This window comes from Amphibalanus amphitrite, unplaced genomic scaffold, assembly GCF_019059575.1.
Source record: "Amphibalanus amphitrite isolate SeventyFive unplaced genomic scaffold, NRLGWU_Aamphi_draft 000213F_arrow, whole genome shotgun sequence".
Classification (NCBI taxonomy): Eukaryota; Metazoa; Arthropoda; class Thecostraca; order Balanomorpha; family Balanidae; genus Amphibalanus; species Amphibalanus amphitrite.
In genome coordinates, this window is record NW_024881708.1 from 753,606 (window position 1) to 774,273 (window position 20,668).

The 20,668-nt window shown below is 53.3% G+C and overlaps 1 protein-coding gene across 5 annotated transcripts in view; it reads left to right on the forward strand.

Annotated features, from left to right (window-relative positions):
- LOC122385271 (apoptosis-stimulating of p53 protein 1-like) overlaps positions 1-20,668 on the forward strand; it is a 145,145-nt gene that overhangs the window by 115,888 nt on the left and 8,589 nt on the right. For all 5 annotated transcript variants that reach the window (XM_043373413.1, XM_043373412.1, XM_043373416.1 and 2 more), the window contains 6 exons: positions 3,352-3,533; positions 10,370-10,819; positions 12,002-12,055; positions 14,112-14,237; positions 15,011-15,210; positions 16,229-16,914. In XM_043373413.1, the coding sequence (XP_043229348.1) occupies positions 3,352-3,533; positions 10,370-10,819; positions 12,002-12,055; positions 14,112-14,237; positions 15,011-15,210; positions 16,229-16,914 (1,698 nt within the window). The remainder of the gene's footprint in view (positions 1-3,351; positions 3,534-10,369; positions 10,820-12,001; positions 12,056-14,111; positions 14,238-15,010; positions 15,211-16,228; positions 16,915-20,668) is intronic.

Genomic DNA, 20,668 nt, shown 5'->3' on the forward strand with positions numbered 1-20,668 from the left:
CGTTATGAAAACGATGCTGCTGTTCTATGTCGCAGTGCAGTGAACGGAACTGTTCCAATGTCGGTCCAACGATGTTTGCACTGTCATAGCTTTCGGTTTTCAGATCATCGCGCCGCTGAGAAAGCCGTACTTATGGGCTGTTTGAAATCGTAACCGACGGACACTCAAATAAAGCCACGATGAATGGTCATCGCACTGATGAAATCCGCCGAGAGAATCGTTCACCGAAGTGTGCTATCATCAACGGCACGTGGTGCTAAATGCCGCTTCAAGGGCAGCTGGCCCGATTCAATATTCCTCCAATGTCACATTCTCGAAACTCCTTGATCTCGTCCAATTTATCAAAGTAGTAACTCATAGGAGGGCCGGCACGTGCCTGGTCTGTGGCTGCTCGGCAGAACGTCTGCCCTATCACGTGCCAGAGCGGTGCTGCAGATGCCTCTGCGAAGACTGGTACCGTCCCCGTCGGCCTTTCCAGCTGTAACTCACCAGAGGCGGCTCGTACTGAGTTCTGATGAGTTCAAAGCTGAGCAGGCTCGCTGATGCAAAATGTTCCCGAGGGAGGAGCCGAGATAGACGAGGGGAGGGAGAGTACCACCCACACTCCCAGACTCTGAGCGGGCGCGCGGCCCGTGTCACCGCTGACTGGGGGTGACAGTGACCGCCGTGGGTCAGCCTCAGCCCCCCGGTGGTCCGTCTGCAACCTCGTCGATAATGCACGGAGGAGCGCTCCAAAATCGGCACTGAGCCCCTCCCGTCACGGCGCCGCCCGTCAGGCGGCGAGAAATATGGCGGCGCCCATAGACTTAAGGCGCCTATATTGGAAGATGGCAAGGAGTGAAACGAGTGACGAAGAAACTGCAACAGCCAATGCTGAAAGTAGAGCGTATCAGTATAAGTATTAGCAGGGTTACTTATTTCCATTTTCTCTGATCATTTTAACAATTAGAAGCCGGATTTCTTGCTTTTAGATTGTTTGCTTGTTTTGCGGGTTTCTAGCTAGACTTGTCTTATCATTAACTAAAGTGCGCACGGACAAAGGAAGATCTGTTTTGAACAGCAAACACAATTTTCCTCGTTCCGGCTTTATACCTATGAAGTGTTTGTGCTGTTGAAACGAAAACAGGTTTGTCAGACACTTGAAATCTTGTAGACTGTAAACATGAACCTCTCCAGCTGGATTAAAACAAGCAGTCGAGTGTTGTAAACTTTCGTGGTAATTAGCGAGGGGAAATTGAACTACCGGGGTACGCGCGGTGCACGGCAATGACTCAAGTCGCTTGAGTCATGACCCTCGGACATTTAACGTTTCTCCCGATGCGACGTGGGCTTAAGTAGGCTAGGCCGCTTTACCGCAAGGCGCATGTCATGTCTTAAGAATTTCATTTCATAAGAATTTGCCACCCAACCACCACGAATGCGTTTTTCTTGCATTGCACGTTTACCCGGCTCACTCGAGTGACACTGGCTCAGCAAAGTTGCGCAAACGGAAACCCCTGAATCTGGAGACCATCAGTAGAAGTCAGACCAAGTGAGCCGTGTTACAGCAGATCCTGCGGGGTGTTTGTCCCCCTCCCCCCCCCCCCTCAAGCCGGCTTAGCCGTCCCACCCGGGTGTCGTGTCGTGTCGACGGCTGCCGTGCCGAGCCGACACGCTCTTCGTGCCGACGGTAGTCCGCCCGGTGCTGTCGGTGTCCGGTGGGCCCGGACCCGGTCCCAGGACCCCCGCTGCAGGGGTCGATAGCCGCTACTATGGATAATCGACACGGGCTGCCGGCAGTCGGTCCCACAAAGGTCCACACACCGGTCCGGGCCGCTTACACACCGGCCCCGGGCGCCGATTACACAGAGTAGTGTACGGTGCAGTCGTACTGTCACCGAGGGTTGTATGGGTACGTTATATATTGACTGGAGGCTACCGACGAACGGTACCAAGAGTGATGACTGATGACTGAGGCCAAAACAGGCCTGGGATCAAGTAGGTTGATAAATTCCTGGGTTGGTAGTGAAGTGCTCTTGTCGGTTGTAGTGAAGGAAAATAAGCGATTTTTTTCGGAATAGCACGTAGCAAATATCCTGCACATCAGACGGCTTTGGTTTGGTAGCAGTGATTCAAACGCTGTACTGGGGAGTATCATAGTAGCTGATCTGCACCTACACAACGCATTGCTCACATAACCGTTTACGGGAGCTGAATGGATGAATCAGCGACCGCAGAGGGGCGTCAATCGGCACTGGTCAGCTCAGCACTGGTCAGTCGTCTGGGACCGACTGTGTGCCGTGATCTCGAGGTCGAGCGAGTCCCAGGGGTGAAGACTCTCGGACAATGTCCCAGTCTCCAGAGGACAGCAGTGGTGGTGGTAGCTATACGGAGAGATGGAGAGATGGAGAGAAAAGAGGAAGAGAGAGAGAGAGAGAGAGAGAGAGAGGAGAGAGGCATCCTGACGGTCACTGGTAGACGTTTTTACCGCCACAGGAGTCAGATTTATCAGATCGCTGCGTCGGATATACCGCCGACTTTTTGGAGGTCCATGAGGCTGTTCTTTACCGAGGCTCTATCTCACGGTGAAGTCGTGCGCACAGTGCGTGTATCGATTATGGGAGGGCGGTGCACTTTCACAAACGGCCGCTCTCGCCGGTAGCTGATACGCGGGGCCGTGTTTTTATGTTCAGTTACCGTGGGTCGACAGCAGGACCGGAGGCCGAGTGTGGAATGCTGGAACGTAGATCGGATACGATACCCATGTCGGCGGACATATTTCTGACGAAGCATTAGTGAGTTATGAGTGGACGGTGACATCAGGAATGACTACGATGGGCTGCTGTAACAGAACGCTGGATATGCGGCAGTCCAGTGACAGCAGGAGTGCCCTTACCGAGTAGGGCGTGGTAATACTGCGCTGCCATTCAGGTTCCAATAACCCGACCTCGTGGGCTGGGGCTCTGTGTTTATATGCATTACTATGAACGTATTTCTTTTTCGATTGGTTACATGACTGAGGTACTCCTTCAGTACTTGTCATAAGATGGTTAGCGTTTCTTACTCTTACTCAACCAGTCTTACTCGCCCACATAATGTTCCCTCACACACACACCTGCCAGCCCTAACACGATGTTCAATCCGCCCCTGACGCAGGATACTGACCTGTCCGGTGACCCGTACCGACCTGTCTGGTGACCTTTGCTGACCCATCCGGTGACCTGCGCTGACCCGTCTGGTGACCTGTGCTGACCGATCCGGCGGTGACCTTTGCTGACCCGCTTGATGACCTGTGCTGACCCGTCTGGTGGCCTGTGCTGACCGATCCGGCGGTGACCTGTGCTGACCCGTCTGGTGACCTGCCTCCCTCAGGTGTTGACCTGGAGAACATCCGCGCGCTGTTTAATGAGAAGGAGAAGGAGCTGTCGCTGGCGGTGGCCCGGGTGGAGGAGATGACCCGGCAGCTGGAGGAGGTGCGACGCGGCAGGGAGCTGCGCCAGGGACCGCAGGGCGACACACACCGGGAGCTGGAGAAACTGCGACGGGAACTCATGGTGAGCCAATGGGGAAGGAGGAGAGGAAGGAGAGGGAGGGAGAGGGAGAAGGTGTGGCGAGGGGTAGCTGGGTGGAGACGGTGGTGGAAGAGGTGGGGAAAGGTGGGGAAACTGGATTCTGAGGCCAGATTGTTGCGCTACATAAATACGGGTGGGCGAAGCCGCCGCTTTAGACGGACGGAGGCTGCGAACAGTAGGTAGAATATACCGTTTTTCAATTGAAGAGCTATTGCGTAATCATGTTTTTAAAACGAAGCGATTTTTTGATGAGATACGTACTTTGTTTTTTAGCTGTTGAAGTTGTTTGCAAGCATCACTAAGATTTAATTCATCTTGAAAACCACACTATTCTTTTCCATCTTCCGTTATTTTTCTTCCGTGTTCCAGTTTCTTGGTAATCTGAATCCGAGAAACACTCCATAATGGAGCAGAATTCAATTTTCATTTCCAGGTCGGCGCTCACTGACAGCTTCAACAGAGCTCGCCGGTAGTGAGCGTCTGCCACTCTTCTGTGAAGGCATCAGCGACAAGCGTATGCTAATCCAAATCATTTGTAATTTACATAGAAATTCCCTGGGTCCACACCATCAGAAAGCCGAGGCGAGCAGAGATACTCAGTCTCGGTCGTATTCTACGGCTCCACCAGACCCAGTAGCTCGTGGCTTAATCCGTTTGTCTCAGTAGCTGAATGATATAACCTTATGTGCTCATTGCACAGCGGGGCTCAATCAAGTTGTATCGCCACGGTAAAGTTTAAGGTGATCAGTACTCTTGGCTCTACCGGCCTAGACGTCTCAGTAGCATCGTCGTCGAAGTCCGCGGGCCGCCCACCCCTCTGTCTTCCTCATCTTAATACGACACCGTGTCACGGTCTATCCTTTCACTGCGCGGATCCCTTTCGACTCCCGTGGTCCGTACAAGCGTCGCCGTTGCCATGTGTCGGCTGTCGGCGGGCCGTCCGCAGCGGCCGGCCCGTCACCACGGCAGCGGCCGGCCGGCCGGCTATCGCGCCGCCGTCCCATTCATCATTCGGTAAACAAACTAATGGGATATTTGCGACACGGCGACGCCCGCCTGCCAGGTCCCGGCCGATATTTCCCCTCAGGGCGGGGACGTTGGCGTCGAAAGCGACACAGAGCTGTGAAATGATGCGCTATCTAGGGAGCGCGCCCCTTCATATGGCGCCTAGCGTCATAAAATGCTGATCAGAGTCGAGAAGAGGGCATGTGCATTGTGCAGCCAGGTGGTGCAACTGGGGGGCCTCGTCTTTCGCGTTTATGTGTCGTAAATTTTATTGATTTGGTAGATGCGAGTTTCACTTATGGTTCACTGGCAGTAGCTGACGCTATGCTGTTTTCCAGTGGCTGTCTTATCATCTCAGAGCTGCGTCCTAAAATAAACGAGCGTCGTCCAAACTCCCGTAAGATAAATGAGCAGATGAGTGATAGTTCGCCATCGCCGGCCAATCTGGGATCCGGTGCTCCCAAAGAGCTGGGAAGGAAGAGCCATCCGGTTTTAAACACTATGACAATCTAGGAGGAAGTCATTTCGGCGGTGGTCGCACGAAGAACGGGTTAATTAACAGAAGGGCTTCTTGGAGCTTCGCTGTGGTCTGGAGATTCCTGTGCTAAAACAGTAGACGACAGTAGATGGCGAGTAGAGTTAATAGATGGCGAGTAGAGTAGTGACGTGAAACCGTGGCGAAGTCTTCGAAGAGAGTCGCACAGTGTCATTTTGGAGGGTGGCGTTGCCTGCAGCACCGGATGTTGAGACAATCAGGAGTGTTCGCGCTTTAGACCATTGACCACCGACCACCGACCACCGACCAAAAGACCCACGACCTACAGCCGGTGACCCGGTCCGGTGACCCGTGCAGGCCCGGTGACCCGGTCCGGCGGCCTGTCGGCCTCGACAGTCCATCTTGGTCGACAATAATGCAGCTGACAGGTCCTATTGGGCGACTGGGCGGGGCGGGACGGTATTTCCCCGGGGCTGTGGCCCGGCGCCGGCATTGTTCTCAGCATGTGACCGGCTGGTCTCAATGGTCACACAAAGCGGTCTGCGGCTCGGCCTGCCAGCCCGGTTGATATGACAGTCTGAGGAGGGTCTATGGTTGGCGCGACGCCGCTACCTGACCAATTGTGCAGAAGTTGGATTGATGCAATGTAGAAAGTAGGAAAACGATGTCTATTTCATACATGGGCTCATTTTTATCCCATCCCTATATAGTAATTTTCTTCCTATAATAAAACAAAACAAAGTAACGAAAATCAGTGTGCCAAAAATAGCGAGAGGTTTGAACATAACAGACGCCATTTTTCGGTCTGGATTGTCTCCTGACTCATACAGTGTAACAAGAGAAACTCCTCTCGCTCGCTGTAGTCCTAAATATATTGGTAAAGGTCGAGTTTAGAGAGGTTTCGGGAACCGTCCGGTGTTATGTTTTACAGTCGGGTGACTTAAAAACTTCTTCAAAGGTGTCTGAGTTTAGTGAGTTTCTGAGTTATCACAACTTTGCCCTAGTACCGTGAAATGCAAATCCTTTGCATTGCATGTCGCAAACGGATGTTCGTTCCCTCGAGTCCCCAGCTGTCACAGCTTTGCCAAACTTAACCTGCTAGACCAGTGACTGCACTTAACTTAAAGTCAAGATCAACACTTTGCGTACAACTTGGACGACATCCCTGCCGAAGTTACGCCTTCCTTTTGCCATTTCCCAATCGTCCGACATTCTCAAACTGAATCGGCGACGCTCCTGCACCGTCCCGTTTGGCACTCGACGTTTCTGGGAGCGAGATACGACGGTGGGGAGGTGCGAGGCGGGCTGGCGATGTGCCGGAAAGGCCCGCCGATGTGGCGAGAAAGAGCCGCCCATTAGGGCTCGTTTGGCAATCAATGTCGCCGGCAATCAGATTGCTGGCTGCGGCGGGCTCCACTGGCGGCTGGACGGAGGAGCAGCGCGGTGACATTCGGTGACGGCCCGACATCAGCGCCGTCCCGGCCGGCCCCTGTCGTCGGACGATTGGCGTCGGCCGGTGCGATTGAAGTCGCCAGCCGCGGCGGACCGCCGGACGGCAGCAGTCGGCCATTTGTTGTCAGCGGCGGCACCCATTCGGCCGCCTTAGAGCGCCGGAATTGCCGGGGACGCGTCCGATCGGGGCGGTGGGAGGGAGCCTTTCAGACGCCGTCGGCAGTGACGGACGGCGCGATCTGCAACGATGGGTGGGCGGACTGCATTCAGGGGATGTGGGAGTCCAATAGGGTTGGGACCTATCTGCATGCTCTGTATGTTTTGGTAAAATAAAAAAGCTCAGAATTTTTAATGATTTAATTTAAAATCACTTTGTTATAAAAATGCCTAGTTAGTTCAGAAATTAATTATTTGTGGCTGAAAACAACTTGCTTCTGATTGGTCGGGCTAATCATGACGTCACATGTAGGTATATAACTGTCTGTATATTTGGCGCAGTTGAGACATACATTTTCTATGTATTTTCCTATGGTAAATCGGAGTGATTGGTCGTGTTTTCAGTGTCTCTTTATTTTGCGCTGGTATTGCGTGGCTAAGAAGTTTTATCAAGAATGGCATATACTAAAATGTTCCTTTAATAATGGAGCTTCAATATCTGTGAGTTTTATTGGCAAGCGAAAACTGATTTCGCTGTTATTTTATCTGGAAATTACTCATTTTTTTAGGTCAATATTCAAAATATTTTACGGGAACAAGTTGGCACTTTTCTTGATTTTTGCACTCAAATCGCGTGCGATTTAACTGTATTGGAACTTGCAAAGAAGCTTGGTGATTAATTAACTGTGTTGTTATGGCACTGTTTGCAAAGCATGGATAATGAAACTCTGCCAAAGACTTAGCTACATAGCAATGCCTCAAGTAATACGCAGGAGGGACAGAATTCAGAGTCCGATCGAGACGAATCGGTGCAAATGCTACGAAGACCAGGCAGCTCTGATACAATAGCTAGTCGTCTCACTACTCTCACTCCATTAGACCAGCTGATTCCTGACAGCACCGACTCGGATGCAAAGATGGAGCTCATCTTCCAAGCCAGAAACCAGTTCTTTGATGGAAGATGTGATGCTGCTTCTGTCTCTGCTTTGTTGGCCACTTTGGACGGGGCGGAGCTCCGCTCCTTGCGTGAGCGGTTATTCGCCTGTCATCCAGAAATAGTTCCTTCGTTTGCTGGCCGCTCCCTGATTAGGTGCAATACGGGGAGCTGTAATCAGGGAAGTAACTTTCCATATGAAAGGGGTGCAGGTGCACCCCGTCCCCCATCCACTAGAAGTGCACCCCCATAGGATAAGCGGCGGCCCACACGCCGCCCCACACGATTAGCTCTAGAGCAGATGGCGAGGGTGATTTCTCGGCTACATTCCATCTCGGCGTCGTGATGCTTGTGGGCTTGGAAAGCGTCCAGTCGTAGGTATGTAGGGTAGTGTAGGGGTAGGGTTGAGTTCAATAAGGTCCTTACATTTGAAAGGTTTGAACAACCCGCAATCAGCACAACATACCACAAGTTAAATAAAAAACTACCAAACTCCGCCCAACTAATATCAATAAACATTACAGCCAAACTAATGGCCTAAATAAAGATATATCTCAAATCCTAACAGTTATCGCGGGTGATGGCGCCATGAGTTGCTACTTGCTATTATCCAAAACAGATGCAAATAAACATGTTTGTATGTCCTATGTATGTTTGTTTTAAAAACGTTGCAGCGGCGCTGGGAACTGCAGTCTTAGATCTGGGTATGTTTGGCATCTGCAACTCTTCATATACACATTAACCCTATTTCGGACGGGGAGACCTTTCAGGATTTTCTTGTACAATTGCCAAACGCCGCGAGACATTCAGCTCATATTTGGTAACTTTTCCTAAATGCTCATTGCGCACATCTCAGAAAAAAAAAAATGCCGGGTCAGGTCAGGTCAGGTAACCAGAGCGGGTTTGTTGACCCCACCTCAGAAAAGTTTGCAAACACGTCAGAGCTTGAGTTTTTCACGAAGTTATTTCCTCTCATCAAGTCTTCAAAACAGTACCTGCAGTATATGTCGTTTGTATATCTCAGAATGTTTTATCTGTGACCTGAGGTTAGGTCAGAGTCGTGACCTTTACATTGCAAGCCTATGGAAAAGTATTGAAATGCGACCTGCACCTCGAGTAAACGAGTCAAAACCACCCAATTCTTTAAGAATTATGACAAATTATCTTATCTGTAACGATCCAGGTGCCATTTACTGACAGGGACACCGGAGAGGGTTATCTGAGCCGAGATCACGTGAGGTGATGTCTACCATACATCAATGCTCACAATACTTACAATATTGACAATGCTTTTGCTTACAACACTTACAATACTTACGATGAGACCAGCAAGCACTCTGCCGTTACAGTTCTAACTTCTGTTTCGAAAAACGACGTTACACACATTCGCTGCCAGCATAACATGTATTGTTTGACAGGAACAAAATACAATTGACATCTGAACCCCAAACGGACCGCCATCCACTCAAATTTTATAACCCTGACCGGTCAGGGGGCGAATGGAGGTCATTTCCTGGGCATTACACTCAGCCCTTGCACAAAATATCTCACCTCACAGTGATCATTACAACAATAGCACCGACTTGATAGTGGATTTCAAAGTACTTGCATCAGCTCTTCCTGCTATTGCAGACGATCATCTCCTCAGGGTAATGTTGTTTGGGACATGAACGAAGATCGTTTTCGGAGTTTCATAAGTGCTACTGCAACAGCCTGGCACAAAACAGGACTTGTACGCTCTTCTCTGCACTTTGCCCTTCAGTATATCACAAAAGAATTGTTTAGAATCCATCTTACGCTTCTTTCACAGTCTGCCTTGCCACCGTAGGGCGTAGATAGATTGCTGTTGCTGGTATGTTAAGGCACGGTAGATAGAAATTACCTCGATTCTCAACGCCTTAAGTTATTTTCATAAAAAAGAACAAATAAATGATCAATAAGATGACAGGAATGTAAACATTTTAATCGTAAAGTAGTCCAAATATTGGAATGAGCTTTTGCTTTTCAGCATCCTCCGATTCATCATCTTTATCATTTGAAAATTCGAGGTACATAAAATGTTTATCACGCGCTCATGTTAAGTGGGAATATAGTACACGGCAGACACATCAATTTTTGACACTGAACATTTCATCCGTAAATGTTTTAGCATAATTTAAAGTTAAAAACAGCGCGAATGGCAGAGTGAAGCAAACAACATCTTTCACCCATTGATATAACATGTAATCTGTGGTGCGCCAGATGCGCCATTATTTGTCAACCGCAGAAGGTGACATGTGACGTAACAGCATCAAGAGCATCTTTTTCAAGAACTTTTCAAAACAAGTTTCCTATCTTTCTTCCCCCATTTCTCTCAGCTTATTGATTTTATGAGGCAATGGTATGCACCATAAATTCTGTGAAAATAGTTTGATCATTTTCATGCATTCTTAAAAAATCGAGTTCCCAACCCCATTAACGCCGTAGGGAAACAGAATGGGCGGTTAGTCGACAGCGCTCCCACTCGAATTCTGGAATAGAAACAGCGACGGAGATGTGGCATTTGATGGATTTTGTTGTGAGCCTCATCTGATGTTAATCTCGCAAGTAAAAATTTCAGCGTTAGATAGTTTACGACAAACGCGCTCGGACTTTCAAAGTAAAATTGACTGATCGCCATGCATAGAAATTCAGGTGCATGCTTCTGCTCTATGAAATATCTCTCACTACCCTTTCCGTCCCCCTGACCCCTGTCCAGCTTTATGACCGTTTCCCTCCCCCATCTCTGCCCGACAGTACCGGAACAAGCTGAACGAGCAGCAGCACAGCCAGCTGGCCAGCCAGACGGAGACGCTCGGTCAGCGGCGAGACGAGATGGCGCGCATCGACCAGCGCATCGCCGAACTGCAGCAGCGGCTCCACCGCAAACGGGTGCACAACCAGCAGCTGGCCTCGCAGCTGCACGCCGCCAGCGCCGCCAAGCGGCAGGTCCGGCAAACGTCGGCCAAGACGCTGCCGGCGCCGGCGCCGCTGCGAACCAAAGATGACATGGGCAGCGAGCCGGCCGACTTTGGGCTCAACAAGAGCGACCCCAAGTACCAGACGCTGCCGTACAACACCAAGTTCCACATGAAGGAGGCGGGCGTGCCCGACAGGCAGGAGGAGCCGGAGCCAGCGGCGGCGCCTCCTCCCGGACCGCGGCCGGCCGGTCCTCGAGCACCGCCGCTAGGGGGCACCCTCAGTCAGGTGAGAGGGCTGACGGGACAGGGTGAGAGGGAAGAGAGGAAGAATAGGGTAAATGTGTCGTGAGGTCTTTTGGCGTTCGTACTCCAAAAGGCGCTCTGCTGCGCTGCACACATTAAGTAATTTAACCTCAGCTGACCCATGGAGTCTTTGACATTTGACAGGCCGAGTTACACACTTAATCACCTAAAATGGCCTCTTTCTAAAGGACTCAGTGTGTTGCTGCACCGGGCGGGTAATGGCTAGTGTAATTGCCGGCTGTGGGTGACCTCTGGTCGACCGGGCTAGGCTCGTGGGCGTTCTACTCCTCCCCGCTCGGCAAACGTCAGATGTAGGTGCTCCCCCAGTCTCAGTCGGTCGGTCTCGGTCAGCGCCAACGTAGATGAATGTGTCAGCAGTTTCTGAGAGCTGACCAGCGTTTTATGAAAACTGGACATCTGTCCGAAGGGCCCTCGGGCCGTGCGACCCCTCCCATCACCTCACTGCCGTATCGCACCCTGATAGCCCGGCCCTGCGAGTCACTTTGGCACCAAATGGACCGACAAGCAGACGGGCGCCGAGCGCTGTATGGATTTGCCCTGGCATATTATTTCCGACGACGGCCATCGCCGACGCCATTCGGCCTGTTTGTTTATCGGGACCACCTCGGCGCCGGCTGTGCGTCGCGCTCGTCGAATGGCGGCGTTGATTAGCGCAGACGGGGCGAAAGCGGCGCAGCTGCGGCACGCCGCCGATATGCGGGCGATAGGGGCCGAGAGACGAGACGCTCTCAGGACGTTGAAACGATTGATCTAGATCGCACCCAGCCGGCGCTTAGCTGATAAACTGTGCCGTAAATTCACCCATCTCCGGTTCGATTTTGGCTTATGAGATCGGAACTTGGAAGCGAGATATTGTTCATACATTTTAACGTCTTCATCAGTCTTATGTGAATCATTGACCGATAAAGTGCAAATTGAATTATCTAAGATTTTGGCGTGGAAAGCAGTAGACTCCCGGGAATTTATGATTAACTTTAATCTTACCCAGTTCGTTAGAGCTGACCCGATTAGATGAACCAACGTTTATTTTTATTTTGTTATTATCAGATCTGTATATGATGTAAATTTGTTTGTTGATCGGGTGGAAGTGCGGTTATGTGGCGGTCTGTCCCCAGTACGTGACGGCGTCCGTTTCTCTCCGCAGGGCGGCCCGCTACCGCAGACCATCCTGCCGCAGCCCTACGGCCAGCGACCACCGGTAAGAGCCCCGCCATAGACTGTGTTTGTGAAAACATGCATTGAGAGGATGTCTTGCCTTTAGCTCAATAAGAAATCCTTCAATTGACATTGAATCGGTGTGGAATTCAGATCCCTTCATTTGACTTCACAAGTTTGATCTTCACTCAACAGAATAAAAGCAACCTTTTAGTGAGTAAAGCATTGGTACAGTACATAGCCCATTCGGCAGCCTAAAGCCGTCTTTGATCCGACTGGCTTAGGTGCACTTCGAGCACAGAGTACTTCCATTAGCGGTAGATGCATTGCTTAGTGCAGCCTAAGGGGAACGGGTCATTGGCTCGAGAGACGCTCAGTTTATCAGGAGTATTATTGGACCATTTTCAACTGCTAGCAGAACTAAGGTCCTGCGGCGCGAAAACTCGCAGGTGAACTAGCAGACAATCAATACCGAATATCGCGCCTATCGACCAGGCGGTATTCAAGCTGTGCGGCACAGTATAACTTCAGGCGCGCACAGCTGGTGCCATCTAGCGTCGGGAATATAAGCTGCCATACGCTCGCTCGTGACCAGTCTAAAAACGAAAAAGTGAACGCTGCGTGTGGCGCACGCTTTGTCTACCAGCAGAGAACGCGCAAATCGCGTGCATTACCATCTGTCTCTTTAGCAGCATGTATTGCTCCACCGCATTAACTCTGTTATCGCTTTCCCGCGCCACCAGCCGCATGGCGTCACTGCCGTTGTTATCGGTATCCGTTTCCTGGCATCGTGCCTCCCGCCGTCCGCTCGTCCAATCAGAGGCCACGCCTGGCTGTGTCGCCAGCCAGCAACTGGCGACTGAACGGCCGCAGTTCCCTCGCACCTCGCCGGGTTAGCGCCGGGGGACCGGCTATTTATCCATCCGCCGGCCCCGCCCTGCCGGGGTCCGTGGGAGTGGTATATTGCCCCGCCGGGAAGAGGCTCCTGCAATCTTGGCTGCTATGCCGCTATTGGCTGGCGGTCGGCACGCATTTTGATCCGGGCTTATGTAAAACGGTTGGATATCGCGGATCTGTTCTCAGCGCCGCATAATCGGAAGGTGCTCCTCCGAATGAATAGGGCTCTGGAGATTGCTTAGTCTTTTGGCGCCGATAGCGCGCAGATTGAGGGCGAAAAAAAAACGCAGATTATAGTTGGACCATCACTAATCGTACCTTTTATCAAAGTATCATACGCAGCTGCTTTTGCTTGAGTTTTTCTCTGACGTTTTCCAAAGTTTGTGTTTGTCTTGCAGTTGCCATGTTTACATTTCCGTCAGCCAGAGTGTGTTTTGTGTAACTAACTTTGCGAAACTGTTTTGCCGTTGGTGTGCATTTCACCAACGGCAATAAATATTCCATCGCGGGGCGATTTTCCGTCGGCGCGTCGGTTCCGTCGGCGCGTCGGTGCACTTTCGGCAGTTTGCTGGGACGGGGCGGCATTTCACAGTATCTTGGCCCCGGTATTCGAGCGGAAGTGTTCTGGAGAGGACCTCGGCGTTTATCAGACCGGCACAGTCGCAAACAACTCATCTGTGCTCAGGCGCCCGGGGTGGGGACGGGACGGGACAGGACAGCGCGGAGGGGGATTGTTTAGAACACAGTGTCACAGAACAGAGAAGGACAACAAACATGGGCCAGAGAAGATAGGGAGGCACCTTTAAGGACGGTTGCCTTTGGAAGTTACAACTATCTGGGCTAGTTCAGTGTGGAAAGACAGCGAGCACAGAAGGGAGGAGACGGCTCAGAAGCCAGGAGGTCTCGGAACCACGGGCAGTGAGCCGCCCTGTAGTGTGATAGCGACCCGGGGTGGCGGACGTCCTTCCTGTGCTGCGGCCGGCCGGACCGCCTCCTCACTTCCTCCCCTGCCGCCCACTGGGGCCGGAGTGGCTGCGGTGTCTGTGGTTCGGTACTGTGTTGGTCCACTCTCCGTCTGTCGGGGCCGCGCCATAGGCTGTGTGGGGAACTTTTTACCAAACTAGACAGACCTAGCAGCGCTGTGTGTGTGTCGTGCGGTGCCGAACAGAACAGACCTAGCAGCGCTGTGTGTGCCGTTTCAGACGCAGCCACCGCCGGCGCGAGCCTCTGGTCTACCCCGGCCGGTGGCGCCGAGCGTCTCCGCCAACACCTCCAGCTCAGCGCGACTGCAGGGAGGCGCGGCGCCACCGCTGCCCAACAACCTACACGTGAGTACGGAGAGCCCCGGGCTGGGGAATCGTGTCCTGACGCGGAGAACAGGGGGATTGGAGAGAAGGAAGTAAGGGGGTTTGTGTTGCTGCGGGATTTAATTGGGTTGCATTGCTGTAGCATACAACATTAAAAAGCAGTGCCTTGCAGCCTCTACCGCTTGTAGACGTCAAATATTTACCTCTGCTGATTGACTGTCAACTTCAAACCGAGCATTCCGTAGTCAGCCTCGCAAGCCAACATGTTTTCCATGTCGGCAAACTTACCTCTCCAAGATTCTGATAGCCGCAGGAGAGGCTTATTACCGGAATGCTACCACAGTGCTGTTTTGCTGGCGTTCAGTAATTGGCAAACTTGAATGTTGGTTTTCGTAGAAGAGTAAATGTGCGTGGGCAACTCGAAACGGCGATGCAATGAATACAGTACTCCAGAAATTTTACAGGACCTCTTACGAGCGGGTCTTTCGTTAAAATCCGATCCCGCCATGAGCCAACATGCCCAAACCTTTTAGTTTATCATGAGCATATAACGATTTGCCGTTTTTTCCGAGTCGAATAAAAACCTGTTAGTTATTTGCATTTCGTGTTTTTTAATCGTTCAATTCTCGCTTATATCTACGGAGCACGGACATACATCTCAGTACCTCCTCTTACCGAACGGACCCAACCCCGCAGCTCTGACTCGTCTGTATCTGCGTCTGCAAGCGTCAGCCACCGTACCCACGACTCCTAGCCCGCAGCCGGCTGACCCGTCTGTCACTCTGTGTCACCAGGCGGACCCGGCAGAGGTGAACGGCGAGCGTCCGCTGCTGCCTCCCAAACCGGCCTCTGGGCCTCCCCCGTCCAAACCGACCGCCAGCCGACTGAACGGGGAGACAGTACCCGAGGCGCCGCCGCCGGCAGGTCTTACCGGAGACGTCAGTCAGGTGTCAGTGCGAGGAACGCAGGCCAAGGGGCCGCCGCACCCCTACAGGTGAGATGGACGTCACGGGGAGATGTCCGTACAGGGAAGGGGTTACGGAGAAAGGGAACTGAGTGCCGCTCTGATGCTTCACTGTAGGTTCGGAAAGCGACGTTGTGCTCGGGAAGTTTTTTATCTTGTGTTCGGAAAGGGGGTCTCAACATTGGGATAGTTTCGTGCTGGTGGATTGGAGAGGCAATAAGGGTGTAGGACTCCTTGATTGTTCGACCTTACACCTGGTTTTGTAGACGCCAGACGGTTTAAGGTGGATTTCGTTAACTGCTGCTAGTTGAGACCGTCCGGGCGAAGTAATTTCGCCGTGATCTCAGCGAGATCAGCTCCGCTGAGCCACTGTTTACTGGCGCCGCTTCTGCTGTGCCTTGTAGTTATTGGAGACTTATCCACGGCCTCCACTCAAAGCAAGAAGAAAAAGAGCCCACATAGAAATTCGCGTCGGAGGGGGCCATTGTCAACCACTGTTGTTAGCAGCCGCAGCACCGCGAAAAAAAAAGAGAAAGAAACACGCTTACCATTACCGATAGCGCTTCCCTGCTAATCACACAGAGTGCACCGAATCTGAAACTGGCTGCAGCTGCTGGTCCAGTCTCATTTCACCAGTGCCGAGTATACACTCCAGCGACTCCACCGCCGCAGCACTGTCCCCTGCCCGACGCGGACCGTCGAGCGCGCGGCGATTGATGTGGGCGATATTCAAACGGGGACGATAACTCTGGCGGCGGCGACAGTTGTGCCCAGCGCCGTTCCATCCCTCTTCCCCGCTGGACAGTGTCCGGTCCACTGTATTGTAGAGTGTCTGGTGTCTGTGCTGGGAGGGAGGGAGGCAGGGGAGGCCGGCGGTCCCGGCGGACCGCGGTGACGTCTGCAGTCCGTGTCGTCACGACAGACGTTTTGATGTCCGTGAATCAGCGCGTGTCTCCCAGTCTGGTAAAGGGTCTACCCCAGTATCTACCCCTCTGAGATGAGAACACACCCGGACTTTTCCTGACCGCCGTGTGGTGTTGTTTTACAGATACGCCAGCCGCAGTCAGATCGCCAGCACGTACACCAACCAGCACCGGCCAGAGAACGGTCAGCTGCCGCAACAGCAACATCAGCAGGAACAGCAGGAACTCATCAACTCGTACCAGCAGCACCTACAGCAGCAGCAGTTCCAGAAACAGCAACAACTCCAACACCAATTCCAGCAGCAGCAACAGCAGCAGCAGCAGCTTCAACAGCAGAAGCAGCTTCAACAGCAGAAGCAGCAGCAAGAGCTGCAACAACAGCAGCAGCGACAGCAGGAGGAACAGCAGCGGCTGCAGCAGGACCAGCAGGTGTCTCAGCAGGACCAGCAGCAGCAGCAGTCGGCGCGGAAGGCCGCCGGGGACTCGTCGGACGACTCTCCGCCGGTGCGGGTCAGCATCAACAGCCGGATCGCCATGCCGCCGGCCTACATGTTCCCGCAGCTGGCGCCGGAGAGCTCGGCACGCGCCGCCGACCCGGCCGACGGCGCTACGGACCGCAACGACAACCCTGTGGATGAGGTGGACCGCGCGCCGGCGGCCGACCGCCGCCTGAGGCTGGGCCAGGAGCAGCTCGCCGTGCTGCAGCAGCAGCAGCAGCAGGTGAAGGAGCAGGTGAAGGAGCAGCAGCAGAAGGAGCAGGAGGCGATGGATCTGGACGCCAACCTCAACCCCGCCGAGAACGGATCACACAGTGAGTACCGTGTGCTGATACATGCATGTATCCTTGGTTGCGGAAACACGACTGTTGGTTTGAATTTAAATGTTACGTTAAATTAGACGAGCTTGCTAGATTTTTACACTACAGTATGCAAAGCAACTGACCTGTACCTACCATAATTTAAAGTTAACTTTTATTCCCTACCAAAGCTGCTATTCTGCAACAAGAGCACCAGAGACGGGAGCTTCACTCCAGTCTAGATATAGTTCATGGGATGACATTCACAAAATTACTCGGCGCAAGGCTTTCGATTTGTGTGAGGGGTCTGACCTACGAGATAATGAAAGGAATTCTACAGCCTCGTGACCGCAATTGGACAGCGATTCGCTGACAACCACCGTTCGATATGCCTAGCAAAGTTCATCGCTCGCATTCGATTTCCACTGGCCGCCATTAACCAGCTGACGGATTTCCATCGGCTGCCGGCCGGCGCCCATCAGGGGACCGCGGTCTGGGTCGTTTTTGATGGCCGGCCGTCTCTGCTACCGCCGGACGCTCGGCGGTCCGCGGAATCGCGTTATCTGGCAGCTACCAGTGCCGGTCGGTGGCCGGCGGTCGTTACCCGTTCGGGGGCCGGCTCAGCGGCAATAGCTCCTTCTCTGGGCGGCCGATGGAGACTCCAGAGCAGCCGGCGGTGCCCACTGCCCAGTTCAGACGGTGTGGAGGGGCGCCCGCAAATGGCCCCACTCGGGTTACCCGGCCGTTGCCGGTGGCCGGCGAGTGGCCGACCGGAGTGGCGGCGCGTGGCCGCTGACCGGGCTGTGCCATCTGGGCGGGGTAAAAGGACGCCACATGGAACCTCTGTCGAGGAGCCAGTGGCACTGGATAGCCGGCACTGGATGCCGATGCCATACACACAGGTTGTTTGCAGACGGACAGAGCGAGCCGAGTATCCGGAGCGCGTGCCCGTCTCTCCGGTCAGCCGGTAATGGGGCCGGGCTGCAGCCGACGGCGTCCTCGACTGCTGGCGACAATCGACAGATAATTGGACAGCGGCGGCAGCCTCGGGCCATTACTCGACATCGGTCCGCCGTTACCGGAGCAGTCGCTGCCCGGCGTCCCGTGCCGCAACAGGTGCTCATTGTTGTGGGCGTGTCAAACACTGCCCTCCGTGAGCTTTGGGGTTTTATGTATATTTTGTAAGGGTTTTGTAATGTAAATGATGTTATGCCTTTCCACGAGTATGCGTGGATAAAAGATGAAATGATGCATCTGAGCCCACTGACTGGCTTCAGGCTTTCATACAAACTTTGTTAGAGAAGAAGCCGTACTTACACAAAATATTCCCCGAGTGCGTGGTCTATTTCGAACACAATAGCTCAAAGAAGCATGCTAAAATGTTTGTAAGAGCGCAAAAATACAACGGGTGCATAAACTTTAAGGTAGCATACCTATCATAGCTGACGTCACGATTTGTATAGTTCATTCTCCGCAGCATCACGTCATTCGATAGTACTACGTCATGGTTAAGAAAATGTCCCCGAGCAGTTCGTTCCAGTCTGCTGCAACATCCGGTCGGCGTTCCTCCCTCCGGTTCCTCCTCCCTCCAGCCGTGGGGTCTGTTGGAGCGGGCCGGCTCCGGCTCCATGTCTGGGCGCGACTGGTGCGGACGGCTCAGTCACCGCTCAGCCGGCCAGCCGTAATGGTCAGAGGAGAGCCGACACAGTCGATCGGACCGACGGGAGCTGGCCGACACAGGCGATCGGACCGACGGGAACTGGCCGATTCCGGGCTCCGATTGAACCGCCGACCGAGAGAAAGACCGACAGCGGGCGTGTTCCGCAGACGGACGAACGCAGAAAGAACCGGGGGCGGACGGGGACGACTTAATTGAAACTAAGATGGATGAGAAAGGAAGAAGCGGAGCCCAACTAATTCGTTCGTCTTTCTTGATAGCAGTCATTCGATGGCTCGAAGTTCGGCGACATATTTTACATTATCAAGAAACTTTCTCTCCGGAATATGCATGCGGGCGAGGCGGCCGACATTGAATCCAGATTGTGTCTGCTAATTTCCGTCCAATTTCGCCGAGGACTCTGTAAATACTGCTCTGGTAATCGCAAAAGTTCAGCTTTGCTGAAATAAGGCTACACGCGTTGTAAAGTTTTTATTCAATAGTTTCATTTATGAATAAGAAATATGATTGTCGGTACACGTCGGATCGTGTAATTGGCAAAGTTTCCTGGGCCTGGTGTAATTTGGTTCGTCGTCGTAACTCGAGGGGTCGGTCTCCGGAAGGTCTGGGATCTGGATGTTGGTTTCTATTGAGAGAGCAAACATAACTAGACCAACCCCAGGGTGCCTGTTCTGGGGCGGTCTATAATCGCATTAGATAAGGCTGTGTAACACCTTTTTCGTTCCTGCCTCTGATTTTCTTCGCTTAAGTATTGCCACAGATCACCATGATAGAGATAGATGTCATAAGCCTGTATTTTTCCGACTGATTTTAACTTCTGATTACCACCAGGACATTATTATCTGCATGTGCCCCAGTGCGGCCCCACCTCACCTCCCTCCCTCTCCCTTCCAGTGGAGTCTCACCTCCCTCCCTCTCCCTCCCAGTGGCGTCTCACCTCCCTCCCTCTCCCTCCCAGTGGAGTCTCACCTCCCTCCCTCTCCCTTCCAGTGGAGTCTCACCTCCCTCCCTCTCCCTTCCAGTGGAGTCTCGCCTCCCTCCCTCTCCCTCCCAGTGGAGTCTCACCTCCCTCCCTCTCCCTTCCAGTGGAGTCTCACCTCCCTCCCTCTCCCTTCCAGTGGAGTCTCACCTCCCTCCCTCTCCCTTCCAGTGGAGTCTCACCTCCCTCCCTCTCCCTTCCTGTGGAGTCTCACCTCCCTCCCTCTCCCTTCCAGTGGAGTCTCACCTCCCTCCCTCTCCCTCCCAGTGGAGTCTCACCTCCCTCCCTCTCCCTTCCAGTGGCGTCTCACCTCCCTCCCTCTCCCTTCCAGTGGGGTCTCACCTCCCTCCCTCTCCCTCCCAGTGGCGTCTCACCTCCCTCCCTCTCCCTTCCAGTGGAGTCTCACCTCCCTCCCTCTCCCTTCCAGTGGAGTCTCACCTCCCTCCCTCTCCCTTCCAGTGGAGTCTCACCTCCCTCCCTCTCCCTTCCAGTGGAGTCTCACCTCCCTCCCTCTCCCTTACAGTGGAGTCTCACCTCCCTCCCTCTCCCTTCCAGTGGAGTCTCACCTCCCTCCCTCTCCCTTCCAGTGGAGTCTCACCTCCCTCCCTCTCCCTTCCAGTGGAGTCTCACCTCCCTCCCTCTCCCTTACAGTGGAGTCTCACCTCCCTCCCTCTCCCTCCCAGTGGCGTCTCACCTCCCTCCCTCTCCCTTCCAGTGGAGTCTCACCTCCCTCCCTCTCCCTTCCAGTGGAGTCTCACCTCCCTCCCTCTCCCTTCCAGTGGAGTCTCACCTCCCTCCCTCTCCCTTCCAGTGGAGTCTCACCTCCCTCCCTCTCCCTTCCAGTGGAGTCTCACCTCCCTCCCTCTCCCTTCCTGTGGAGTCTCACCTCCCTCCCTCTCCCTTCCAGTGGAGTCTCACCTCCCTCCCTCTCCCTTCCAGTGGAGTCTCACCTCCCTCCCTCTCCCTTCCAGTGGAGTCTCGCCTCCCTCCCTCTCCCTTCCAGTGGAGTCTCACCTCCCTCCCTCTCCCTTCCAGTGGAGTCTCACCTCCCTCCCTCTCCCTTCCAGTGGCGTCTCACCTCCCTCCCTCTCCCTTCCAGTGGAGTCTCACCT